The sequence below is a fragment of the Mustela nigripes genome, chromosome 14 (genome assembly GCF_022355385.1).
Source record: "Mustela nigripes isolate SB6536 chromosome 14, MUSNIG.SB6536, whole genome shotgun sequence".
In the NCBI taxonomy this organism is placed as follows: Eukaryota; Metazoa; Chordata; class Mammalia; order Carnivora; family Mustelidae; genus Mustela; species Mustela nigripes.
This window is the reverse complement of record NC_081570.1, coordinates 38,084,579-38,111,957: the sequence shown is the minus strand read 5'-3', so window position 1 is coordinate 38,111,957 and position 27,379 is coordinate 38,084,579. Positions and strand designations below refer to the sequence as shown.

The 27,379-nt window shown below is 47.3% G+C and overlaps 2 protein-coding genes across 3 annotated transcripts in view; both read left to right on the top strand.

Annotated features, from left to right (window-relative positions):
- LOC132000847 (cytosolic carboxypeptidase 6) overlaps positions 1–27,379 on the top strand; it is a 747,331-nt gene that overhangs the window by 510,848 nt on the left and 209,104 nt on the right. The gene's annotated exons all lie outside the window — the stretch shown is intronic.
- The window catches only part of BEND5 (BEN domain containing 5), a 46,216-nt gene continuing 22,207 nt past the window's right edge, over positions 3,371–27,379 (top strand). The window contains exons 1-3 of one of the 2 annotated variants that reach the window (XM_059374671.1): positions 3,371–3,673; positions 18,475–18,608; positions 20,775–21,159. In XM_059374671.1, coding sequence (XP_059230654.1) covers positions 3,448–3,673; positions 18,475–18,608; positions 20,775–21,159 — 745 coding nt within the window. In that variant the 5' untranslated portion in view covers positions 3,371–3,447. The remainder of the gene's footprint in view (positions 3,674–18,474; positions 18,609–20,774; positions 21,160–27,379) is intronic. The other variant, XM_059374672.1, reaches the window with a different exon arrangement.

Below are 27,379 nucleotides of genomic sequence, written 5' to 3'. Positions count from 1 at the left end.
GGGTGGGGAGTGGGGGGAGGGGGGGGGGGGCGGGGGGGGGGGTGGGGGGGGGGGGATCAAAGGGAGAAGGAGACTCCCTGCTGAGCAGGGAGCCCAATGTGGAACTCTGGACTTGATCCCGGGACTCCATGATCATGACCTGAGCGGAAGGCAGTCTGAGCCTCCCAGGCACCCGTGTATGGAGCTGTGTTTAAAGACTGACTGTGCAGGTCACATGGGAAGCAGAAACACGGGATGTCTTTCTGTTGCCCTTAGGCTGTCCAGCGGTGTCTCCGTGAGCATCCCGTACCTGTCGTTCCTCTCTGGGATCGGTGCACCTACATGCAAAATGTATTTGAGTCTGTTTATTCTGCTGGCACCCATGTCAATTTGTTCTTTTCTTCTTTCTGGGTTCTTGGGACATGCAACTACCTCCTTGTAAGAATTATTTATGGTGACTTTGATGGGGAATTTGCTTGAGCTGAGGATACAGTGACATTTAACATGTTCACAAATCTGTCGCAAAAGGAGCAGAGCCAGTCCCCACCCTTTGGTCACTGGGAATGAGAAAGAGTTGGATTCAGCTACAACTCAGAGAAAAGGGGGCAGATTTTCAGAAAAGCCATGCAGGAGGTTTGCTATTCACGCTCTGTGTCTTTAACATGTTTGTTTTATAAGCATAAATATGCCAGGAACCAGTGATGCTGAGGTTACTTAGATTTTGACCCCTCTCAAGGAGCTTACTCTAAGGAACAAAGAAAAAAGGTACTGGACAAAATAGGAGACAAGGACCGCCTGTGCTTGAGGAGGGCTAGTGGTTGGGGAAGGCTTCACAAAGCAGGTGACATTGGAGGTGGTCTTCAGGGGAAGCTGATGTCAGCATGTGCTCTAGGAGGAAGAACTTTGCAGAAAGAGGACAGAAGCATAAAGGCTTGGGATCTGATAGAGCATGCTACCTTGGGAAATGTCAAATAGTTTAATGCATCTGGCATGTACTATGTCCAGAAAGGTGGTAAGAAAGATGAGACTGATGGTGTACTTGGTGGTCACCTTCATTTAGATGGTAGAGGATATTGGCCATGGTACTAGAAATTATTTTGCAAACACAGTTGGAGCTACATGGACTTTCATTAAATATGGCCAACTCTGCATGAACCATCTTGTGAATTATCAGAAGTCTTGCTATACATTACTTCCCCTGGACAAACACAGGAATGTATTCTTAAGATAAAAACTCATTTAAGATTAGTCCAAAGAAATCATAATCACGAAGGTAAATCTTCTGGAACAACTCAGTGTGGCACCTCTTTTTTTCCCCAAGTGTGTGAGGCAATCAGACCAACAACTGCATCAGGAAACTCGTGGTCATATCTGGCTACAACCACATATATACCACGGGCTTAAGGGAACGTAATCTGACCTATGCATTTGGATCAGGGAGGTGTATGTTTATGGGGTTTGCCTGTATAACATTATTCCCGAATCACAATGAAAGAATTTGCGGGTTTTGGCTTATCTACCTCATCATTAGTGGAGCTGAACTGAAATGCGAGTACAGTGCTTTTTAAAAAATAATATGTAAGACCTTCTGATCATAAAGTAATAGTTATTGTGGAAAAATAGTTAAATATAAATATATGAATGCAAAACACAAATGAAAACAAAATCACTCACCACTATGAAATATTTTTGTGCATTTATCTTTTTCTTACAGCTTGAATTCAATGAAATGATTTTTTAAAAAAATATAACATTAATTAAGTCTGCCACCCCCAACAAATATTCCTCTATGAGAACACTTTTCTCACAATAATATAATTACTTACTTACACATTTTTAATACTCCTGGATGGGACTGCAAGGGTTTTGAGGAGAGGGAAGGTGTTACTCATTTAGTAACCTAATTTTGGCCCAGGTGTCCAAAACCAAGACTTCGTTTCTGATAACACTATCAAACACTGCTAGGAATCTAGGTGGTTTGTCCATTCTGTTCATCCCTCTGTGACTAGCGCCTAGCCAGAATCTGGCATATATATAGCGCTTACCCAAACAATATTTGGTTGCTTGAACACAAGAATGAATTACTGGATAGCTGGATGAATGAGGATTTCTATTTATTATTCTTCTCAACCCAAAATTTTCGTCCCTACCAGGTGCCAGGTCTGGGGCGGGGAATTGGGGATAAAAGTACCCAAATTTGGTATAAAAGCCCACCCTCTTGGAGGCATCCCTGTGAGAGTGCTGGCCCCCTCTGATGTGGAATGTGGTTCCTGTGAGCAGAGCCCAGTCAGCCCCTTTTTAGTTGTTCAGGTCTTGTCTGGGGCATCCAAGGGCCTCCACGCTCTCTTCTGCCTACGATCCTGCGGACAGCAAAGACTGGTATTCCACGGAGTTCCATTCCTGAACTCAAGGCATTCCAAAATGCCCAGCTAATCCTGGGGTTGCCTCCCTCAGAGTACACCTCCACTCCCTCCTTCTTTCCAACTGGTCCCAGCTCTAAGAAAGGCATGCGGTGGACGTGCCTCAGTGGAGAAAGACTACAGGGCAGAGGGGCGCCCCCTGCTCCCTCTGGCTGAGAGCTGCCCTCGACCAACCCTCCACCACCTCAGCCAGCTGGTCCAACTGGAAATCCCAGACAAGCCCCAGTTCTGGTCAGAACTAGTTTGGCAGCTTTGGGGAAACGTTTCTGGCTGACAGACCCTCCCCACAGCAGGAGTTGGCAGTTTTGCAAAAAAAGAAGAAAGAAGAAAGAAGTAGAAGTAGAAGAAAGAAAGAAGAAAAAGAAGAAAGAAGGGAAAAAGATACACGAACTAAAGGAGCTAAGAGGAGTGGCTGCAATTATTTGAAACACTCCAAAATTCTGCTTGCTTGCAAGTGCAAGTTTACACTTCGGGATCCCAACAAGATTGACCCCCTCCCAGGCCCTGCGTTCATTCTCCCACACTCTCTCCTCTCTTTTGCAATGCAGTTTTGTTGCGATTCAATTTGTTTTGAGCGCGACTGTTGAAGCAATATAATACTCCCTGCACGCAGCGCGACTTTTGGTCAATGCATTTTTTTTTCCTTCTCCTGCAATGCTACTGTTGTTATTATTGTTATTATTGTTATTATTATTATTATTATTATTATTGCAATTCAATCTCCCTGCCCTTTCCTCTCCCTACGCGAATCGCGCTCCGGCTGTGATTGCTCGGGTCTGACTTTGCGAGTGGCGGTGCGCTTCCAAACCCCCCTCACCCGCCCCCCGCCCCCTTCCCCCCCTCCCTCTCTTTTCCGCGCCCAGGCGAGAGCAGCCGATTGGCAGAGCGGTGCTTTCAGGAACAATAACAGTGGGGGGAGCCCGGGTCCCGGGGAGCCGCCCCCGCCCCCCGGCCCGGCCGCGCGGCTCGCGCCCCCCGCCGGGTCCCCACCTCCGCGCCCGCCCCGCGGGCTGACCGGCCCGACCGGGGCCCGCCCCCGGCGCCCACCATGTACGCCTTTGTGCGGTTCCTGGAGGACAACGTCTGCTACGCGCTGCCAGTGTCGTGCGTGCGCGACTTCAGCCCCCGCTCGCGGCTGGATTTTGACAACCAGAAGGTGTACGCCGTGTACCGGGGTCCGGAGGAGCTGGGCGCCGGGCCCGAGAGCCCCCCGCGCGCCTCCCGCGACTGGGGCGCGCTGCTGCTCCACAAGGCCCAGATCCTGGCGCTGGCAGGTGAGCAAGCGGGCCGGGAGGGACGGCGGGACCCGCGCGGGGGCAGGGACCCGGGGTAGAGGGGGTCGGGGGGAGCCTCTGCTCGCCCCGGCCTCCTCCGCCCGCCTCCTAGGCTTTTCTTTTGGGGATGGGGGGGGTCTCAAAAAGGCCAGACCAGTTAAAAACACCGGATGGTCCCCTTTGTCTTCCCCGCCTCCCCGACACTCCCGCGCTGTCAGTATGTCTTCACCGCTCGGTATGTGTCTGTCGTCCTCTTTCTGTTTCTGTCTGTTCTCCTGGCCCCTTCACTTTTTCTTTTCTCTCCCCTCCTTTGCACTCTTATTTCTCTGCTTCTCACCTTCTCTTTGGTCCTTCCCCTCTCTGCTCCTTCCGTCTCAAGTTTCTCTGTCTCTCTTCCTTTAAGGCCCTTGGTGCCTCTTGGAACTGAGGAGGCAAGGTGGATATTGTCAGACTCTTGTAGGTGTGAGTCTCTCTTCACAGAGGGAAGCTGTGACATCCTTGTCCCATCCCGGTCACCATTGGACAGGATGGGGAGGCCTTGATCGCTGGGTGCTACTCTCTTCTGCCCCTTCCTGGCTAGGTGACAGAGGTGAAGAGGTAGTGGCACTCAGCATCCCTGAGCCTCCACACCCCTTTTGAATCTCCCAGAAGGCTCTCTGAGTGAGAGGGAAGTGAGGGCAAGGAAAGAATTGCTGGTCAGAATAAGACCAGACCTCCCATTCCTGCTTTCTCAGGGCCCTGACAGAGAGAGAAGGTAGGTGGTCTCAGCCCCATTTTGACAGATGAGGACACTGAGGTTCAGCTGGTGACAGGACAAGAAACCAGCCCTTTCAGCCTACTACGCCAAGTTCTTTCTGCTACATGAGACACCTTTTCCTTTGTAAAGTCAGTGGACCCTCTTTCCCAGCTAGCAGTAGGAGACTTAGGTACAGACAAGAGAGGAAGAAGTTAGTATCACTTCCGTTCTAGGGAGCAGCCTTTTAGCTGCTGCTGCGGGTGGGGGTACCCCGGAGTGGGCAGAGACAGCCAGCCTGCTCTCTGCTTGCAAGGGAAGACCAGGGTTAGGAGCTGAATGAAGATGGTGTCGTTTTAAGACCTTTCCCAATTCTTCCAGCTTTTTTTTTTTTTTTTTCTTTCTGACATTTGTCCTGAAAGATGAAGCCAGCATGTGATCGTATTTAAATGTGGCAGATAGAGAAACTGGCTTGAAACCGAGAAGTGACCTGCCTAGGGTCCCATGGCAAATGAGCAATGGATTAGAACTCTAGCCCATGACTCCTGTTCTTTTACAGCACCTCCTGTGGCCTCTGGAAGTCAGGTTTGCACTCGAGGAGTGGAAGAAGAACTAAAAACCCACCAGCACCCTGAGTACTTTTTGACAGACCGCACCCTTACCACCCCTCTGGCAAGCCCTAGGGTACAGTGGCGTAGACCCATTTACAACACCTGGTGACAGCTGGGTCCAGAAAAACAGAATGAGGAGAAGTATGTAGAAAAGGGAAGCCTGTGTAGCTGATTAGGTTTTATTTTGTTTGTTTGCTTGCTTTTAATTACCCAAGGGAAGGGACTGGGTGATTATTCCCTAAGAGTATAGGCCTGAGGAAGTTGTAACTAGGCTGTAACCTCAGCTTTGCTTGGGCTAGAAGAAAAGAAGGTATGCTTCTTGATGATTGTATTATACTCCTAGATCTGGAAGGGCCTCAGGAGAGGAGGAAGCCATGTATGTCAGAAGGAGTCAGTGGTATGTATGTGACTTGGTGTGTAATGGCTGTTTCCCACCATTAGAGATTGTCCATTCATTCATTTATTCATTCAGCAAACATGAACATGGCTTGGCTCTTCAAGCGCCGCAGAGAGGCTGCGAGGCAGTTGCGGTCCTCACTGACACTGATTTTAAAAAAAGAAGAAAGTTCTCATAAGTAAGACATGTAGTTCTTGGTCTGAGAACCATGAATCTTGAATCTATGGACTTTTCATCCTCCAAGTTGGAATGTTGATAAATCTCTAGGGTTATTAAAAACAACACAAAAAATCTAGGCAACATCTGGAAGTTGGCAGAGCAGATCCAGAGAAGAACCATGGCGCCAGTTTGAGCAAAGTGATTTGAAAAATGCTCTCCCCCACCTCCTCACTACTTTTTTGGGAGGAGACGGGGTGGGGGGTGGGGGCAGTGATGGGGGAACCAACTTGAGGTTGGCTAGACCACATTTCAAATTCCAATCAGCTGGTTAATTTTTAAATTGGCGCTGCTGCTCTGGCTGCAGATCTGGCTGGAAGGGCCAGGGTGGGTTTGGGGATTCATTTACCCTGAGAGAACTCTCCTATGTGTCTTAAAACTCCATCTTGACTTGAATGTGGTGGCTCTGAGAATTGCTGGCAGTCACTTCCTCTTAAAGAGCTGTCTTCTGGCATCTCCCAGCTATAAATACCACCATGTTGTGGCATCAGACGGGAGGAGGTGAGCTCTCCAGGGGGAGGTAGAGATGGCTTTGGGTTAGTGAATTAACCACGAGTTAGTTGATCTCTCTCTGGCACCAACAGCCTGGGTTCAAGGGGCAGTTTTGGGGCTACTTCATGGCTGTTGGTGCAAAGTTGGTACTTTACTGAGTATTGCCAGGCCAACCCAGAGCTGTCTTAAGTGGACCTCTTCTTGAATCCAGAAAATGTCAAAGCCAGCTGCTGTGAGACATGGTGGTTTATGCCATGGTTTCATGTGTGTCAGACCCCGTGGGACAGCCCTCTTCTCAACAAAGGGTGATTTCAGTCCAAGGGAAAAAGAAACAAACCCACCTTTATTGATAGTTTCACTATGAGCCTGTGCGTTGTCCCTGCTCATCCTCCCTGGAACCCTGTTGGTAGAGATTGCTGTTGATCTCTGAGGACACTGAGGCTCAGAGACTGACCTGCTAATAAATGGCAAAGCTAGCCTCAGAACACAGGCCGTGCTTGGCACTGCCCTTCCTAAAGTAGCTGATGTTCCTGTTAGCCACACAGCATGCATGCAAGAAATGACCATGAAGCTTGGGGCTCAAGGCAAGTTTTTGAGCCAGTGGACAGTTTTCATTTCTGAGTTCTCAAGCTCATTCTGCTCTTCCTCTTCCTGTCTTACCAGCATCCCTCCTACAGAGCGCACACACACTACCTTGCCCTCTCCTCCATGAGTTGTCATTGTCCTGAGGAAATCTCCAAGGAGCTCCCATCCTCCACAGGAGAACCACATATCTCAAGACTTGGTTGACCTTTGGTCTCTCCTTGCTCATTGTCCTTTATTTGCCACACAGGTTGTGAAAATGAGAGCTACACATGCGGAGAGCTTGCCATTATCTAACTGCAGTTTGGCCTGCTACTGGGGCTCTTGGTATTGAATTTGGTGGTTTCTACAGGACAAACACTGGCTCTCTAGGCTCAGAGTCTTACAATACCACATCATTCTGTCCAAGCACCTGTGCTCTGTTATTATTATTTGGGTGTGCTAAATTCCTTTTGTTCTCAAATACCCCCTTACTACTTCCTGTATGCCAGGCCCAATGCTGTAGTAAGCCAAGGCACCAGTGCACCAGGACATCGGAGGTGCTGGCTCTGAATGACAGCATGACCTGGAGCCACAGAGTTCACTTCTCAGGCCCTGCCGAATACAGGTTTTTGTCAGGGGCAGACTGATGAAGAAGAAATGGGCATTATCCTCAAGGAATATGTAGTCTTAGGACTTGACATGAGTGCTAACTAGAGGTAGAAGCCAGGCACTGGTGGGGAAGGGGCAAAGGTGGGGGCAGAGAAAGGGCCGATTCTAGGTGCCCTGTCCAGATTCTTCTTTAAGCCTTCCCTTTCCAGCTCCACTCCCACTGCCTGCATTCAGGCCTGTAGCAGCTTTTATTTGTCTAAACCAGTGCAAGGACCCTCTAATCGCTCACCCTGTCTCCAGCCTCTTTTCTAAGTTGCTGTCCAAATAATCTTCTAAAACACAGTCTTGGGTCAATTCGCCTCTCTCCTTAGAAACTTCTATAGCTCCCTGTTGCCTCTAAATTAAACGTCAGCTTCTCCGCCTGGCATTTGTAGTGGCCCCCGCCCCACACTACTTCTCCAGCTTCGCCCACTGTTCTCACTTTCCCTAGACCTGTGGTGTTTCATTCCCTCTTGAGAAAAGACCCGCACGCACTCTTTTGAACCAACCAAGATGGATTGTCTGACATGGGGCCCGTGCCCATGGCTTCCAGTGGGGAAGGCTAACATGTGACATGTTTGTGGTCCAGCGAGCTGAGGGCTATGATAGAGGAGGGGACAAAATATACTGGAATCCCCACCCACCCACCCCCGACCCCGCAAGCCTCAAGGGTGTTCCCTGCCCTACCCTCTGCCCCCAGAGGGGACACTCTCTCCTCAGAGCTCTCCCTTTACTCTGCTTATCCCTTGCTTATGGATCTTAGCATTTTGTGTTTTGCTTCAGTTAGTCATGAATGTGCGTATCTTCCTTAGCAGCCAGTGATCTCCTCCAGGACAGGGCCCTGCCTTCCTTGTCTCTGCATCTGCAGTGCCCAGCACATGGTCCACACCAGCCAGCCCGTGCCGAACTCATGAACTTTGGGAAGACAGGTGTATTTATTATGTTTGGGAAGCGGAAGTCGGGAAGGACAGGAACCTCTGTAGCAGCAACTTGTTTTTCAGAGCAGAAACCTGCAGTGGGATTTTGAGGTTTCATTCAGTGTTGTTCATCTGGAAAAAGTCAACATTCTTTATCACTGCCTTGACTAGAAAAACCCCACACTTGGGGGAAATAGCTTCCAAAGCCACGTTCTTCTTGCTTTGGTAATTTTAGCTCATTCAGGGCTCAGGTCCCAGCTTGGCATTGTCAGTCCAAATAGATCACTTGCTCCAGAAATGCTTTGGAACTTCTACAAAGTTAGCAACGAAGCAGGGGACTAGCCGATTTCATATGCAAAGATTGTTGCATGTCATCAGTGAGAGACTGCCAACAAAAGGATTTATTTTTTTTTAAAAAAGCGAGTGAAAACTTTTAATTTAGGTTTTGACATGTTCTGCTAATACACATTGGAGCAAAGATTGGAACTTGCCTGCTGTCATCTGTTGCAGATTCCACTGAAATGTTAACCATTGCAGGCTTAGTCTGATGTGATTTCGCTGTTCAAGAACCACATACTCCTTACAAAGAAATGGGACATGCTACAGAGTACTTCAGAGTTCTAGCTCACAGGATGAAAGAAAAAATTGCCCCAGGCAAGCTGAGGTCATACTCTTTTGTGTAATGTTCTGGTATGCAAGAACACACTAGTTTTTGTTTTTAAAAACACACCAGAAAAATAAATAAATAAATAAATAAAATAAAAGCACACCAGAAAAGTGGAGTTCATGTTTAGATCTTTGACTCCAGGATGAGTTTTCTTTCCACTTTGTCTACCTGCTTTGTGTTATAAGCTCCTTCAAGAGAAAGATGTGTGTACTCTTCATTTTAAAATGCTTACCAGAAGAGTGTACATGCCCTGAAGAGGTTTTCTCTGATTTATTTCATTTTTGTGGGTATTGAGTTCTGCGAGGTGGACAGACATATGCTGAAGGGAAATGCAGAGGAATGGGCATTGTTTTTTGCTTTCTAGCACTAATTTGTTAAATATTTATGAAGTACTCAGCAGGTTCCAGGTTCAGTGCTAGAAATCTCTGTATACTTTGTCTGCATCCCCATGAAGAGGGCTACTCATCTGACCTGGGAGAAGCAGGCTCTTCAGACAGTTATTGAGCAGGAACTATAGGTGCCAGGCAATGGGCTGCGTCTTCCCACATGCTGAGGGCTTGCGGAGAAGTGTGGGTCAGTTCATTCAGGAAGCGTGACGCCTAAAGTAAGGTGGCAGTGGTCATGATGGGTCTGAGATGGACTAAGAAAGGAGGATCCATGGAACTTGGCCAGTGCCTGGTTGTGGTGAGAATGATGTGGTGATCTGGCCTCTCCTCCCTCCATGGGGAGCACTAGAAGAGCAGTTGGTTGGAAGAGGAGGTGATGAGGTTAGCTTGAGACAGGTTGAATCTTAGGGGCCCATGGGACAGCTGGGGGGACGCTCCTGGAGAGCAGTCAGGCACGTGGTCAAGGTTCAGGACAGCACTCTGAAACTGGGCTGAAGATCCCAGTGTGGAAGTCATTGGCCACAGGACTGGTGAGGTCACAGCAGGAGAGGGTGCAGAGTAAAGAATGAGACAAGGCAGAACTGTTCAGAACATCAGCTTTTAAGGGCACAGCTGAAGAGGAAGAGCCCAAAAAAGGTAACTGGGAAGAAATGAACAGAGACGGATGGAGAGAGAATCGAGTGATAAGCAGGGCAGATGGGTGTCTTGAAAAATCAAGCTAAGAGAGAGGTCCTTGGATCCCAGATCTAGGCTTGTTTTTGTTTCTCTTAACTACATACAACTGCTTCTTCCTCTGAGCTTTTGGTTAGACATAGAATAGGGCAGCTAAATATATACGGAAGTGAAGAAAAGATTTGCATGGCATGATATTTTGGTAGTGTTCAGTGTCTGAGTTTTGCTCCCAGTGGAGGAAGGATCAGTCCTGTTCTTTGGGGTCCAGAAAGCAGAGTTGGATACAAAGAGTGGAATTCATAGGGATTGGTGGGAGCATCATGGTAATAGCAGAGAGAGCAGATGAACAATTGGAAGGAGTTCCAGCATCATGATGAGCTCATGATCACTGGAGGTGGTAAGCACATCAAGAATATTCTGGAATGAAATCCTGTCCTATGGGAGAATTTGGTTAGGTGACCTCTAGGTCAGTTCCTTAAATGTTAAGGCGGAAGTATTAGAGAACTGAAAGAAAATGGACTCTGAAGTCAGACAGTCTGGGTTCCAGTGGTAACTCTGCTACTTAGAAGTGAAGTGAGATTAATTCACCTCTCTCAGTCTCCAGTGCTCATGTGTGATGTAGAGATGGTAATTCGCTGCTTGCCCACTGTGTTACTTAGCTAGGGAATACAGAAAAGTGTCTGGCACATAGTAGGTATTTGCTCAATAGAGGCAGCTGTTAAGGACTGTGGCAGCTAGGAGTTCCTGGGAAGAGAATAGCTTGGGTACCACCGTTTGTGGAAAGGAGTGATTTTAGAGGAACAAGCACATGGAAGAAGCAGACCAGTTTAAAATTTAACATGTGTGTTTTAAATCCTCCTGGGGCTTGGCTTCAGCATGAAAGGCTAGTGATCCTTTGTATGTTTTGCCCCTTTGTGACCCTGTGCTGGGGCCATTTCTTACCCCAGCAAATGAGCCAGCAGGATGAAGTTCCTGGTTTTGTTCGTGCCCCAGCCCTGTGCCAAGGCCAGTGAGGCAGCAGGAGTGAGAGCGAGGATACCTACTGAAACCCAGTTAGCAGTTTCTTCGCCTCCTTTTTTGAATGGTGTCAGGACATTTCTGGTAGTGTGCCCACCGGGAGGGATTAGGTCATCTACTCTTACTCTGCCCTGCACAGAAGAGAAAGAGACCTAGAATTCCGGATGACTGGCCCATGGTTATAGAGCTGAAGGACCGTAAGGTCTTCTCATCTAGTCCTTGTGTTTTACGGAGAAGAAAACCAAGAGGAAGAGGAGCTGACAGCCAGAGAGGCAGTTGCAGAGCCAGGCCTCGAACCAGTGTTGCCTGATTTCTTTCTGCTCTACCACATTAGGCACTCTTCTTTGTGTTGTCTTGACTGGATATAATCCTTGAAACTTGAGAATTTTGTCTGCCTTGGATTTTATAAAAACAAACACCATAGGCTAGAGAACACAACGTGCATGTCTTCTTGGTGGCATGTCTGTTTTTAATGCAAACATCATAAGACTTTATAGGATTTTTGTACATATGAAAAACTTCAAACTTGCATGTAGATATTTTTAAAACAAGACAAACCTTTGTACACATTTTATGTTTAGCTTCTCAGAATTTCATCCTGGCTAACAAACCCACACCACATTCAACTCTCTGCTATTGGATCCTTTCCATGATCCAGCATGATTTTATGCAAAATGGGAGTCAAGACAATCCCTTTCTCATTTTTCCTGTATACTACAGACTCTTCAGGACTTTTTTCACTTTTGAAGACGGACTTACTTCACATTTTCTGTCCACTTGCCTATTTTCTAAAACACTATTTGCTTATTACTCTGCCTCCATTAATGGAATGTTTCTCTCTCTCTCAGGTTAATAACAGATACCAGGTTCTTCAATATTTCGGAAGAGTAGCTTCTACCAGATTTTATGACTTTGAATCAGGACTCTGGGGATTATTTAGAGCTTGGGGGACTTGATAAGCTTGTAGTTCAGGAGTCTGCCATCTCTTCATACTGGTACAGTGCTCATCTCAGTTTGGGAATTTATCATGGCATTCTTTTGGGTGTAAGCAAGGTCTTAGGAGAAAGGCAGGCACTTTGGAAGTTATATTGACACACTCATCATTTTATATGTGCCTTTTAGTTCAGCTGAGGAAGTTTTAGCAACTTGGTCATTTTTCTGTTGTTCTTCCTATAGGATGATTACATGATAGGAACAGGGCCCAAGTGTCATGCAGACCTGATTTGAGATGCTATCTCTGCTATATAATAGTTTGATGTCTTTGGCAAGCCATCTCACTTCTTTGAGCCTCAATTTCTGCCTCAGTGGAGCCATGATGGGGATTAAGTGTATAGATGTCTGTAAAGAATTTGGCGTGGGCCCTGGCACATAGTAGGTGCTTACTCAGTATTTGTTGCATGGATGGATGCAATTAGCTGAAAAGGAGGAGGAAATAGTTGATGTCCAAATCCTTGGTGGGTTTTTTTTCACCTTAAAAATTAGAAAGTCAGAACAGTAAAGGTTGTCTCTTCAGAGGCTACATATTTGTTTATAGGAGAACTGATTATTTAATCTTCAGCTTGGAACAGTTTAAAAGCAGGTTGACTAGAGAGTTTTCCTTGTCCATCTGAGTCCACTGCTAGTTTCTTACATGGTTTCCTGGAATTCCAAGCCAGAAGCACACGCCAAAGCTACATTAAAATGCTACATGAAGTTATTTGCTGTCCTAGATGATCCACACCACTGTTCACCTTCATTAATGTGACCAGTCAAGAGTTATAGCTTCTTGCCACCCTGCGTTCAGTCTCCTCCTCACACCTCATCCGTCTTGCTTGCCAGTGCCACATTAATCTTCCCCAAACATCTCTCTTATCACGTCTCCATCTGTGGCAGGTACCTGCAGTGGTTCTCTTTGCTGGGGGATAAAAGCCGAGCACGGGACCCACAGGGACAGACTGAGAGCAGCTCTTCATTCAACACCTATGACAAGCAAGGCTCTGTGCTGGGTGTTTTACACACACCATCTTTTGGAAAACAGTTTATCATTTCCATGTTACGGATAATGAACCTGAGACCCAGACAGGTTAAGTAGCTTGCCCAAGTTCCCAAAGTTAGTATGCGTAAGAGCCAGAATTTCAAACAAGGACCACCTCATTCAAAGGACTGTGCTGCTTTTAGTAGATCTTGGACCTCCCTGTCCCAGCGATTTCTTTCCCATTGGATGATGACAGTGATTGTTCGTAAATCTTCTGTGGACTAGATGTAGATGTGAGGTATCACGTTCAATCAGGATTAGGGTCAGGAAGGCCTAGAGACTGGGGGTTTGCCCCACATGAGCCAGCCTCTCTCAGGAAGTCAAACCTTGCATTCTGGTTGGAGTCCTTAGCACATACTGGGTTGGAAGGGTCCAAAAGACAAGGGACACTTAGTATTGTGTTCAACTCAAAACAGAGCCCAGTGAATGTGCACTGCCTGAAGTAAAGGATGAACAGAGGCCCCGGGTCGTCTTGAGCCCTTATCCCTAGAGCACCAGTCAAGATGGAGACTAATGTGCGTTACCACAGAACCCAAAACTAGTTAGCTTTCAGGAGCCTCAAGATCCTCCCCAGCCAAGTATCCAGATCAGGAGGCATAGGATTGGAGGGACGATCTGCTTCTGCTCCTTTCTGGAACTCACTCTTGTCATTTCAGAACCTCCTGTACTGCTGAGTCTACCTTTTCAAGGAATTCATCCAAGCCCCAAGGCCCGGCTACAACCTGTTTCTGTTATGCCTGGTGATGGTCACTGCTTTCTGGGGACTTCCTGAGGACAGAGGCATCTGGAAGGAGAGTGGGAGTAAAGTGGTCTTCTGCTTTGATCTCTGGACTGGGGAATTTGGATGTTTTCATCCTTACCCATCCTTCATTCATTCAGCATTTATTCTGGTTCTGCCATGTTGCAGGCCTCTTTTTAGAGAGGATAAACATGGGCTTAGGAGGTAGAGAGACCTAGATCAAATTCTGGCTCTGCACCTTCCTATCTGGGTGGTTTGGGGCCTTTGAGTCTCATTTCTTTTTTAGTGGGGAAAAAAGTTGTGGCTAATACTATGTAATTGCAGGGTTGTTGTGAAGTGTAGTAATAAGCAAAGAGCCTTATGGTGGAACCTGATAGGTAGTAGACATTCTTCAAGTGGTAACCTGTTTTTTAGTTGAAGTATAGTAACATAAAATTCACTATTTTAACCATTTTAAAATATGTACAAATCAGTGGTTCTTAGTATATTCGCTGTGTTCTGTAACCATCTTCACTGTCCAATCATGGACAATCATCATGTTGTAGCATCTGCCACACTTCATTTATTTTTATGGCTGCATAATATTCCATTGCATGGCTAGACCACATTTTTTTTATCCATTCATCAACTGATAAGCAATTGAGTTGTTTCCACCTTTTACCTATCATGAAGAGTGTTCCTGTGATCATTCATGTACAAGTTTTTGTAGATATGTTTTCATCTCTCTTATGTGTATACCTAGAAGTGGAATGCTGGGTCATATGATAATTTTATATTTAACATTTTGAGGAATTGTCAACGGCTCCCCATTTTATATGCCCACCAGTAATGAATGAGGGTTCCGGTTTCTCTACATCCTCCCAACGTTTGTTGCATTTCTTCTCTGTCCCTTCTTTTTTTTTTTTTACTATGGCCATCTTCTTGCAAAGTGGTATCTCATTATGTTTTTGATTTGCCTTTCCCTAATGACTGGTGATTGTGAGCATCTTTTCTTATGCTATTGGTGTAGCCTCATTTTTATTATTCTTGCATTAAACATTTTTGTTGGATGAGTCCCTATTGTATGGCCAGGCCTAGGATATGGGCCCAGTGCTGAGGTTACTCACACTCCATCCAGTGGGGAAGGTAGACCTCAAACCTGATGATTGCAACGTGGTAAGAAAAGAGGCTACAGAGAGGTATGTACGATGCATACGGAGGCCTTGGAGGAAGAAGGAGGAGAGAAATGGAGGTTGAGTGGAGTTTGTCAACAGACAGGAAAGATTGGGGACATTCCAGTTACATGGGAGAGCATGGAGCCTTGGGTATAGCTAGCTGGTGGGGGCGCGGCCTCCTGCTGTCAGGTAGGGAGTGGAGCACTGCAGGCAGACAGCAGGCAGGTCTCCACCTGAAAAAAGCAAGCCAACAGCAGGCTCTGAGCCAGCAGTAGGCTCTCCTGAGCTTTGCCATCCACCATATACACAGGGCTCTGTTGCTTTCAAGGTACATCTACTCACTATTTGATTCCCACTTGAGGTACATTCTATCTCCATTTCTACAGAAAAAGAAAAATGCCACTCATTGATATTGCAAGTTCGCCTGACTTCTTGCCCCACCAAATGGCAGGACTGGACTTGGACTTGTCTGACTCGTAGTTTTTTCCACACCTGTTTGCCGACCTCAGTTCCTCTTCCCTCGGCATTCAGGGTCATTTATTCTCTAAGCCCCAGTCACCTTTACTTCCTCCCTCACCTCTTTTTTTTGCCTGTAACTGAACCATGTTTTATAAGCATTCCAGTCTAAATAGTTTCCCAGCCTTCCTTTTTAAGTTTCTAGTCTTTGTCCCTTTGATGTGATCTGGATCCTTACCATCCTTATACGGCTGTCCTTTGATGAGCACTGACTGCCCACGTACCATTCACTCCCATCAAGTACTTAATAGAACTTGATACAGAAGTGGTCATCTTCCCAGCATCCTGGCAGAGTGATTGAGGCACAGATGAGGAAGCAGGATCAGAGATGTAAAGTAACTTACCCAAGATCACTCAGTAAGGAGTCTAGCTCAGATGCCACCTCCTCTCAGAAGCCTGCCGTGGTTGCACTGACCAAAGTGTTCTCCCTTGGCCCTGAGATCCTATAGCAGTTATTGCCCCCTTATGCAGACTCACCAGGTGAGATCTTGGCTTATCTTTTTCCTTGGTTTTTATCTTGTGCCCCCACAGTTGGGTGCTCAGGCTCCATGTTCTGGGCCCAGGCTAGAACCTGTAAGTATAAATAATCAGTAAATGTTATGCTGAGGCGTAAGAAGAAATGCTCTAGATGCTGGTTATCGGGTCTGGGTTCTCATACTCTTCGTGTTTTGACACTAACTTCTGTGACCTTGCGCAGTTAGTGAGTTCTGCAGAATGAGCACCCAGCCTGTGCTGCGCTCCCTGCAGCCCCCTGCATCGTTGAGTGGAAGGATGAGTGGACTTCACCATCTGGAGCCTCAGTCTCCTCACCTGTATTTTGAAAGTGTTGAAGGAGATGATCTGAGGATTGTTCTCAGTGCAAATATTAGCTCATTTTGTGCATTTGAATGATCGCCTCTCTCCAGCCACCTTGAACCTGAGCCCCACAGTAGCTCCACAGTTTCAGCTCAGGGAGGCAGAGCCTAGCTTGTCATTTCTAGTTTGGCATCTACATCTCAAACCTTTGCCCTTGAATTTGTCAAACTGACAACTGCTCGGGAGCTTTGCCCCAACACATTCAGAAGTCCTAACACCACCTTCTCATCCTCTGTATCTGTTTTTTCATATGTGAAAACACCCAGCTGCCCCGTTTGGGGATAACTTCATTTGAAGCACTTTCTTTAGTTTTTATATTTCAGCAGCTTTTTGACGTAGAGTCTACAATGATTTATAGGAGAAGGAAGTTGCTGCTCTGTGGAAAGATCACAGTCCCTGCTATTGTTCAGGCCTAGCTCATTGGCTGTGTTTTATAGGCATAAAAAGAACAAAAACAGGCCTTTCTTGTGAAAAACAGAACCTGAGGATTGTTCCTCCAGTTAGTGGGAAAGGCCGTTTTCACTTCTGACCAGGAGAGGGTTGTTAACAAAGACTAGTCATTTTTCCTGGGCAGGTCCCTTGCACTCTACACTCTTCTTAAGTCATTCCTTTATTATTTTTTTTTAAATTGTGTCTTTATTTACCATATGTTTAAGGAAATAAAAATTATTCCGAGCATGTTGCTAGTGTCAGTCTTAATGTTGTGTTCGTTGAGAGCCTCGTGTGTACTTGGCACTGTTCGGTGAGTTAGGTGAATTATTGCTGCTGTCCCCCCAGCTTCGTTACAGAGCACACACCTGAGCTCCGTGAGAGCCCTCACGCTTTCCTCCTCGGCCTGCCACACAGGAGCTGAGGTTCCCACTGAGCTCTCTCCAGCACCAACAGGCTTCCTTCCTATGACTGTTTGGGAAGATGTGGCATTTGACTAGATTCTAGAATAGTTGTGTGCTTATAAGCTGCCTTCTCAGCTTTACTAACAAGTTGTGAAGAGAGAAGCCTGGCTTGGGGGAAGTGTAAGAGAGTGTTTAACACACACACATATGCATGCACACACACACTCACACATAAAGACCCTCAGAGACTGTGTTTAACCAGCTACCTGGCCACGTGCCACATCCAGCATTGGGCAACATGCTCGAAAGTGCATTTGGGATAGAGCAGTGGGAACCTTTGAGGAATCAAAGACACAATAATTCCCAGAATCTCAGTTCAAGCCCAGAACACAAGACCCCACCCTATTTACCACAAGGGGCCAGCTCCAGGTTCAAGTTTCTACCTTTAGAACTCTGCTCTTTGAATTTTCCCTTTTGACATCTACAGCGAAAGACAGATCTGGGAGATAAACTTTGACATCTGTGCAGGAGGAAAAAAAATTCTCTTTTAGATTGTGTGAAGTTGGGCTCAGAGAATGAGAAAGTGAGAAGTCCTATCCCTTTGTATTTGTATAGCACCTTCCAGTTCGTAGTTCAAATTGGTGTATATGGTTATCACACGTAAGCACTGGGCGAGATGCCAGACTCCTGGCTCTTCCTCAGACTCCTGCCTTGGGCAGTCCCCTTCTTTCCTCTGGGTTTGAGTTCCCTCATCTGTGAAATGAGAGAGTTGGACCAGTTGGTCAGCAGGGCCCCTCAAACTCTGTCGTTCTGTGATTTGATTCCAGTAAAAAGGCAGTAAATGTTACCTGTTAACTCTTCTTCTGTCTGTCTTGACCTCAGCCTGTCCTGTGTCGGGACTGTGGGGAGGCCCTGCCTCCAGAAGAGCCGTCGTCCCTTTCATGCTTACTGGCACCTGAGATGGCAGAAAAACACCACATTTTCCTGAGAATTCACTTGGCTTGGAAGGATCTTGATTGTTGAGGGATCCACAGGCTAGTTTAGACCAAATAGCAATCTAACGGCCATTCCAGTTCCAAGATTCCATGAAAGGCTACCCTTTAAGGTATGCTTGACGCAACCCCTAAGCAAAATTACTGGACATGATTTCAGTGCTTTGTACAGTGGTGCTTACAGCATATGCCTTTGACCCTAGAGCTTGACCTGCACTGCTGCTTTTAGGAGCCTTCTTGCAGGTGGGACAGGTCTTGGGTTTGTTTGCTTTTCCTTTTTAACTGGTCTGGCCTCAATCATTTGCTTGCACTTGAGGTTTTGGGTATTTTGAGCGTTTTGACTCATAATGAACCTTGTTCTCTTGATATGCATTTTAGAAGACAAATCTGATCTTGAAAACAGTGTGATGCAGAAGAAAATAAAAATCCCCAAACTTTCTCTCAATCATGTAGAAGAAGATGGGGAGGTTAAAGATTATGGGGATGAAGATTTACAGCTTAGACACATCAAGGTAACAAAATCTTTCCTTTTTTTTTTTCCTTTTTGGAAGTTCATGGGGACATTGTCAGAGTCTTGATAGCTAAAGAGTTCCCCTCTGGCCTCTTTGCCCCATAGAAATGTTTTCTGGGGATTTTTTTCAGGTTGGGCGAGTCTTGGGACAACCACTGTGCATCTGCCTTGCTGGCCAGCTTTCCAGGAGCCCTGAGTCATGCTGTGCCACCACGCTGCTCAACGGCCCCATCTAGGCAGTATTATCACTGCTGAGTATTTGGAACAGTGCCCTTTCCTCTGTGAACTATAGCTCTGAGCTCCAGGAATATTAAACAGTCATTCTCGAGCAGTAGTTCAGAGCCAGTCACTATCAGATCGCCCCAAACAGCTAAGGGTAGACTCGATAGGAAGCAGAATGTGCCAGGATTACACAAAGGAGTTTGTGGACCCTGGGTTGAAAGAAAACTTTTACATGAAGTTGTATTTCCTTTGATGTTCTTCCCAGTTGGTCTCCTCTAGCTTTCACTTGTAAACCCACTGAATATCTTGTTCAACAAACCAGACTTTTTTTTTCCTATAGAATGGGTACCCCAGAGGAAGGGAGGAGAAAGAAGGCTGCCTTCTTCATTGACCGTGGTCTGATATTGGACACAAGGCCAAGGATAGCCCCAGGGCACAGTCCCAAATATGCATCTGGGTTCAGGTGATGCATTCATTGCACCTGTGCTGTGGGCCTGGCCTTGTCCCTGGTCAAGGAGACTAGGCAGACGTGGTCACTGCCCTTGCTGGTCTCACAGTGTAATGATGCAGACAGTATCTCAAGTGATCAGTACAATTTTAGCGGATAAGTTCATTTAAACTAGCAGCAACTTATCCCGATGGATAAAATTATAGGATAGGATTTTTGTCATGTAACTCAATCTCAGGACCATGTTGTTTTTGTTTTGTTTTGTTTTGTTTTTTCATTAAACACCCAGAAATTTATCGAGAGGTTAAGGCAGGCTTGACCTGATGCAGTTAGTTTGTCTGGAATCCGCTGTCCTTAGTTGTCTGCAGCCTCCCAGAAGTGCCCCAGTCGGGAGAGCGCCTGGCCCTCCTGCCCTGAGTGAGGAATTCAGTTGGTCCTGTAACTCCCACTCCCCCACAATGGAAGCTTTGTCTACTTGAGCTGAAATTTCCTCAGGCAGCTGAAACCCCAGCCCCTAGATAGTCCTGGATAATTTTCTTCTCAATGAACTATGCTCTGTATATCCACTGTCTTGCTAAGCTTCATCTTGGCGAGAGTCCGAGGAGAGGCTGGCAGATGTGGGGGAGGCGGCCTCGTACTGGAAGCAGGGCTCTAGGTTCTGGATCTGCTCTGTCTGCAAGCTCTCCATGTGAGCCCAAGCGTGGTCCTTCCCCTCTAGGAGCCTCAGTGTCCTCACCTGGAAAATGAGGGAGTTAAACTGAAGGAACTTGCAGTTCCAGCATTCTTTGAACTTTGCAGTTAAGTAAACATTTATCAAGCCCCTGCCAAGTGCCAGTTCTGAGTAGGCAGTGGAGAAACAGAGAAAATAAGACACGGCTCCTGCCCTCGATTAGAACAGATTAGAGTTCTTAGCGTCCTTCCCAATGAAAGCATTCTTGAGGAAAATGTTACTGGTGGAATGCCCTTTGGTTTCTGTGTGCTGGGGGCGGGGGAGGTGGGTGTTTTGTTTTGTCTTGGGGTGTTTTGCCTTTTATGTTTCTGTTGTTGAAGAGATTTGAGTGTGGACTCCCCTGGGATGGTTTGGCCTGGCCTGATTTCTCACAGATTCTCCACCGATAAACATGGAACACCCCTGTGAGCAAGTCACGGCCTAGGCCCTGGGGGTGGGGTGGGGGCTGGAGTTGGTAAGGGTGGGCATGGTGGACTATGCTCCCCGGAGGCAGAGTCATAGAAGGGATAGAGCACCGGCCTGGGAAACCAGAGTCCCGGCTCTGTCACCAACCGACTGTGTGACCTTAGGCAAGACCCTTCCCCACCTCGAATCTCCGTTTCCCCGTTTGTAAAATGAAAGGCTTTGACTGAGTGTTTGCACAGGTTTCTCCAGGCACTGATGTTCTGTGGTTCTGTGATTCTAGGATTGTCTGGGGAAATATTGAGCCGCAGTCCAAGAAAGTCCCAGCTGCCCTTGCCTGAACTGATTCTCGTTGTCCTACACAGAGACCCGAGGGGCGGAAGCCGAGCGAAGCGGCGCATAAGAGCATTGAGGCCGTGGTGGCCCGGCTGGAGAAGCAGAACGGCCTGAGCCTGGGCCACAGCACGTGTCCGGAGGAGGTCTTCGTGGAGGCCTCGCCGGGCATGGAGGACATGGACAGTCTGGAGGATGCCGTCGTGCCCCGGGCTCTGTATGAGGAGCTGCTGCGCAACTACCAGCAGCAGCAGGAGGAGATGCGCCACCTCCAGCAGGAGCTGGAGCGGACTCGGAGGCAGCTGGTCCAGCAGGCCAAGAAGCTCAAGGAGTACGGGGCACTTGTGTCGGAAATGAAGGAGCTCCGGGACCTCAACCGGAGGCTCCAGGACGTGCTGCTCCTGAGGCTTGGCAGTGGTGAGTGCCCCGGCAGGCCACCTACCACTCCACACGGCGGGGGGCGGGGGGAGGCTTGGTGCAGCTCTTCTCCAGGGAGGGCATGAGGGACACGAGGGCCAAGTGCCCTCGAGGCTAGTGAAGGGCAGACACTTCGCTCAGCAGTCCCCCAAGGTAGAGCCGCCCCCCTCTGGCAGGGAGTCTGACAGGAGCTTCTGAGGGCAGTGGCCTCAGCTACCTGGAACCCGGTAGGGAACATGGAGAAGTGTGGCGCAGAGAACCGGGGCCACCACTCATTCCTGCACTCGTTCAGCAAGAGGCGGTCCCAAGGGTTGAAGGAAACCTCTCCAGGGCAGTTTCAGGAACATGAAGAGAGCTACACATGGTCCTAAAAGAGTGTAGTTAAGTCAGAAAGTGATAAATACCATAAGGGGCATGAGGATAAAATGAGAGAGTTCAGAGTTTGGAGAGGTTGTTTGTAACTGAGGGAGACGTCAGGAAGGAGGTGGTCCTTGAAGCAGGCCTTGGAGGTTGGGGATATCTCAAGGCCAGAGAGGAGGCAGAGGGCAGCAGCCCCTGAGGGTGGGAGAGTGCCCTGAGCCTGCTGAGAAGAGATACTGCACGTGTGCTTTGAGGACAGGGGTCGAAGACCTTGAAAACCAGGCCAGCTGGAACGTTGGACTTGTTTGGGAAGGAATGAAAAACACTAAAGAGCTTTTGAGCAAGAGGCACATGACCTTAGGAGGATTAACATAAAGATGTAGAAAACTCCTTTGGTTTCCTCGTAGAAGAACTTAAGAGGCTCTTAATGCTGCAAGCGATATTAACAAACCAGGTTTTTGGGTTTTCTCATATAATGTGGTTTGGAAGCAGGAATCAGGAAATTTGAAAGGCAGCAGCCTGGACAGCAGGGGGAAATGACTGCCTCGCAGAGAGAACAAGAAAGAAACACTCTCAGAACACAAGACTCCAGAATTGTAAAAGATAGAGGCCAGTCACTATTGCGGAAACCAGTGTAACAAGGTTCACAGCCACCACATCCCCAGAGGACAATCGTTACTAAGCCTGTGCCAGTGGTTTTTTTGCTTAAAAATGGGAGCAATCTAGTCTAGAAACACACAAGTTCTATTCCCAAAGTTTGAATCAAATATAATTTTGCACTCAAGAAGGAAGGTTTCTGTTATCAGATAATAGATTTCTATGTAAAGCCTCATTCATTCTGCTTTGATGCTTAGGTAGATGTGCTCTTACCCTACCTCACTTATATTCATAGCTGTCTTTTATATCTTAGAGTGGGTCCCGGAGACAGTGTCTCAGTAGATCTTCAGAATGGCTCAGGTAGTCAGCTGAGAGGTTTTCCATGCCTTTGGCACAGAGAAGGAAACTGAGGATGGGACTTACCCAGAGCCACTGGGGAGGCAGATACAGAACTCACGTCAGACCAAGTCCCCTTATAATCTAGGCCGGTGGTTTCCCCACTTTCTGACTCGGCCTTGGTCTTGGCCCTTCTCCCAGGTCATAGCCTGTAGAGGTGTGAAGTGGCAGTAAAGGTCACATGTGGTAGGCAACCTGAAGAGTTATTAAAATTCAACCTCGAAATAAAAATCTTAAAAGGAAGCCCTAACTGCAAAATTTCACAGAAGCTATGTTGGTCTTGGAGTTGGGATGGGGGATAGGGAGAGAATTGAAATTTTCAGAAAGAAGAAGTGTTTCCTCGTCTTCAAATGAGTAATTTTTATTTTCACTGCACCTTGTATGCTACACCTTTTGTAAAATTCTTGTGGGGAAAAAGCATACTAACAGCAAAAACTCCCCACGCCATTGTCTCAACTCCTGGGGAAACTCCCTGCTTTGTATGATCATGAACTGGGCTTAAACTCCAGAAACCTGGACCAAACTCCTGGACCTCTGGGGCAATAAGACACTGCATTTTGCATCATTACGTGCCTCTTTAGTCATAAAAACAGACTAACTTGACCTCAGCCATAGTTTCAGTGTCTTGAACTTCCTAGGCTCTCCTACCCCACAGGCCTTGATTGCCATCATGAGGACCAGTGGTGGGCTCTTCCCTGCTCAGTCACCATTGTCTTCATAGTGGACGGGCTGAATGGAAGTCAGCTCAGGCTGCCAGTGTGTGTGGAGCACCCACGACTACGGGTAGGGGGCCGTGGGCATCCTAGAACACTACACTCACCATCCCTGACCTGTGAGAGCTTAAAGTCTGTTGATTAGCACTTGTTGATTGGAGAATCATAATGTGCCAAGTTCTAAGACAAGTCCATAAGAAAATAACAGAAGGGTTTCTACCCTGAGGGGAATTTGTATGTTTTCACAGACATAGTCTAGTCTTCGGAATCAGCCAAGCCTGGATTCAGCTTCCCTACTTCCCAACTCTGGCTTTGGGAACTTTCTTTCCTCCCCTTCTTCCTTGTTTCCTTTCCTCCTTCCCTCTGTTCTTCCACAGTTATTCACTGGTCTTCTGCTATGTGCTAGGCATTTTGCCTAGTGGTGAGAGGTTGATATGTTTAAGATATAGCCCTTGCCCTCTGCCCTTCAAGAGGTCAGAGTTCGATGAAGGAGATAGCCACTGACACAACTAGTGACCGCACAAGGCATAAATGTTACCAGAAGGACAAAAGCACGTGGGGCTGTGGGACTGCAGAAGAGGGGCATCCACCAAATTTGGGGGGACTGGAGAAGAAAGACTTCCTGAAGGAAATGACATCTAAGCTGGAACCTGAAGGGTGAATGTTTGTTACTCAGACCTGAGTGAGTACATGGGGAGAGTGAGGAGCGATTGAGGCAGAGAGCACCTCTCTGACCCTTGGTGTTCTCATCTGTCAAGTGGAAATAATAATACCCCTCTTAGCATGGTGCCTGGCATTCTGGTTGGTGCCCACTTAACTGTCAGCTTTTTTTTTTTCACGCCATTTAGTGGCAGGGACCCAGTTTGGTTTTTAACTCTGTCCTCCTAACCATAATTGACTGTAAAGCCTTGGGTAGGTTAACTAACTTCCATGTCTGTCAGGGTCTTCTGTTATAGAAGGGTGATATGTATACATATACATACTATAACTTAGTCAGCCAACATTGACCAGATGCTTTCTGAGCTTAGGGGCCTGGAGAGACACAAAGAAGTCTAAGACACTGGAAGTTGAAGTTGGGGTGTGGGTAGTGATGGGGGTAAATATGTAAGCATGTAGTTGAAATGCAGTGTGATGAGTCCTGGAAGGGGGTGGGTGGCTAGCTTAGCCTTTGAAGGTGGAACTCTCTTAGTGAGTCTGGGAAGACACCCCCTGCTGTAATAGCTCCTCATCTGTGCACATCATCAAGACACTGCTAACATGGCAAAGAGCCAGCAAGTGACTAAGACCCTCTTTGTTTCTTGGCTTTATGTGTCCTCTGAGAGCACATGCTGAGCTGTACCATCCGTGGCCCCCTGGGCCTAACTCAGGCATTATTCTTAGAGGCCCTTCCTTGCATATTCTCCTATCCACCTTGCCTGGGGGTGCAGCTCAATGGCCTTTGTCCAGCTGGGGTGCTGGATCATCTACACCATAACAGGCAGATTCAGAGGCAAAAGAGGTCAATAGGTCACCAATGCTCAGTTTTAAAAAGAAGGCTCCCTCCCTGCCTGGAAGCATCATTGCTGACTCCCCCAGTCCTTGTGATCCTGCAGGTGGTGGATGAGAAGGGGCAGAGAGCAGGAGCCTGACCCCTTGAGCCCAATGGGGACCTCAGAGTGGTGAGCAGACCTTCTAGCCGCCAGGAGTTGTAACAGTGCTCCTGGTGGAGGTCGGGGGCTAACAGGCAAGAGGACAGCAGCAAGACAGGATGAGAAGATGTTTCCGAGACTTCCCTAGATGGCTCACTCCTTCATTTGTGCCCTTAATAATTCAGCTTTCATTCATTCCACAAATACACATAAGCGGGGTTTAACGGGAAAGATTCTCTAGAGCATGGAGTCCTGGAGAGGTGAAAGAGCTTACCCAGGAAATGGACTGGGGCTGCTAATGCGGAGACAAGCCCAGACAGCGTCACAAGCCCATTCCGGGGAGGTCTCCTGACACCTGGTCCCATGTGACTCTCTCTGGGCCCTCACCTGCACAGCCTTCTTTAACCTTTGGACTTCATTGTCACAGATGTGGAGGTGACTCCTGCCCCCACTCCCCACAGAAGACATCTCTGTGAAACAGAACTTTCCTTTCTGTGATCGGAGCATGGGAAACAAAGAGGGTCTTAGTCACTTGCTGAGGGGAAGGAGCCCCACTCTCCCCCTGAGCGTCTCTGCTCTCAGGCCCTCTGTGACAGCGTCAAACTTAAGTGAGGAAGCACATGTCAAGAATAAAGCCCTGTGGGCATAAAGCATATTATGTTTAATAAATGCCGATCTTTTTCCTCTTGTGCCCTCTTTGGCCCACCCTCTCCCAAGGAAGTAAATGCTGAGGACCCAGAAAGCATGCGGACAGTCCAACTGATATTTACCTGCGCATATGTTCATTATGTTGATTCATTCACCAATTACTACCGAGGACATCCTTTGTGCCAGGACTGCATTAGGTGCTCGGCATATAGAAACAAACAAGACGGTCCCGTTTTTAAACATTTACAAGTTAGAGCACTGGAGCCATGTTTATTGAACTGGGGCTCAGCAGACTCAGAGCTCCAGGGGCTTGAAGGGAGGCACACTGGAAAGCCAGTTGCAAGGGGAGCTGTGGTGTGCGAGAGAGACTCCATGGTCCCTCTTGCTTTCTCTTCGGCTACATTCCTTGTCCGTAGATGTCAAAGGCAAAAGCTTAGACATTGTTCTCAGTGTTAGCAGAAGTGCCTCTTAGATAGTTATATCCATTTTGGTGTGATTCAAGTGATTCTTTTTTTAGTCCAGCTAAAGCTGGACTTATTCCTCTGTGAGGAATAATGGAGTGGAAGACATAATCCCGGCCTTCAAGATACACAGTCCAGTGGGGAGCACAGACGTGCACACAGCACGACACCAGGGAGAACAAAACAAGGGTTATCATTGCAGGAGGAAGGAATATACTGGTTTTAGATTTGGGGTGTGCTTTGTCAGGGAATGGAGGCAGATGATGGATCCTGACCCAAAAGAGGGCGTAATGACATAATAATGAGCGTAATAATGGTAATTCACACATGCATGACACCACGGGTTTGAAAGCACCTTGACATTTTTATGTCCTCGAATTATTGCGATAGCCCTATTGTGAGGCCAGCTAAAGAGGATTATTCCCATTTGAGTGAGGAGAAGCAAAAACAAGAGCTCACATTCCCTGTTGGCCAGATCACAGGCTGGTTGAAAATTTGAAGGGGAAAGCCATTGTCTGTAAATCTGTCTTGGCTCTTTAGGGCTGGGTTTCTATCGCCTCTGGTCCCCTCTGGGCTCATGCCTTGTGTTCTGTCCAAGGTCCGTTAAAATACCAGCTTTGATCTTTAAAATCCTTTGCGGTTGGAGCTAGATTCTTTAAGCACAGGTCTCTGATGGTGCCTTTGAAAAGGCAGCTAATGTCAGCCAAGTGCTTCCTGCTGACTTTCCCCTATGCCGAGGCAGCCTGGGCTTTGGCAACAGATACTACTCGAATTTGAATCTCAGCTCTCTGGGTCAGTACCTGTGCAACTTCAAGTAAATGACTGAGCCCTTCACAGCCTCTATTTTCTCCTTGGTAAAATGGCTATCTTTAATGCCTACTCAGTGATTAAGGGCCTGCATGGGCCCGAGGTCAGAAGTACTGGGGTTTTGAACCCTGACTTTTCCGTGGTCTAATTTGTTACCTTGAGCAAGTTACTTAAATTTCTGGGCCTTAGTTACCTCCTCTGTAAAGTGGAATCAATGAGAGTACCAACCATTATAGTTCTTATGAGGAGTAAGTGAGCAGATGTATGAGAAGATCTCTGTCCGGGGGCTGGCACGTAGTAAGTGTGCAGTAGGTCCAGCATATGATGTAGGATCATTGGAGGATGTACATGGGATAATATTTGTGTAATGCTTGGCATATAGAGTCATTGTCCTGCCACAGAGCACAGGTAAGGTTGTCTTGGCATATCTAAATCTTTGGTCAACCCCCTAATGCCTCCTGGAGATTTTTGCTTCCTCTGGTAAGTCCTCAGAAATCATTCTTAAATGGGCCATTTTACAACTTTGCCTGGCCTCAAGCTCAAGTTCACTGGTCTGTAGTTTATAGAATTTTCCCTCCACCCACTGTTCCTGAACAGAATTCTCTTTTCC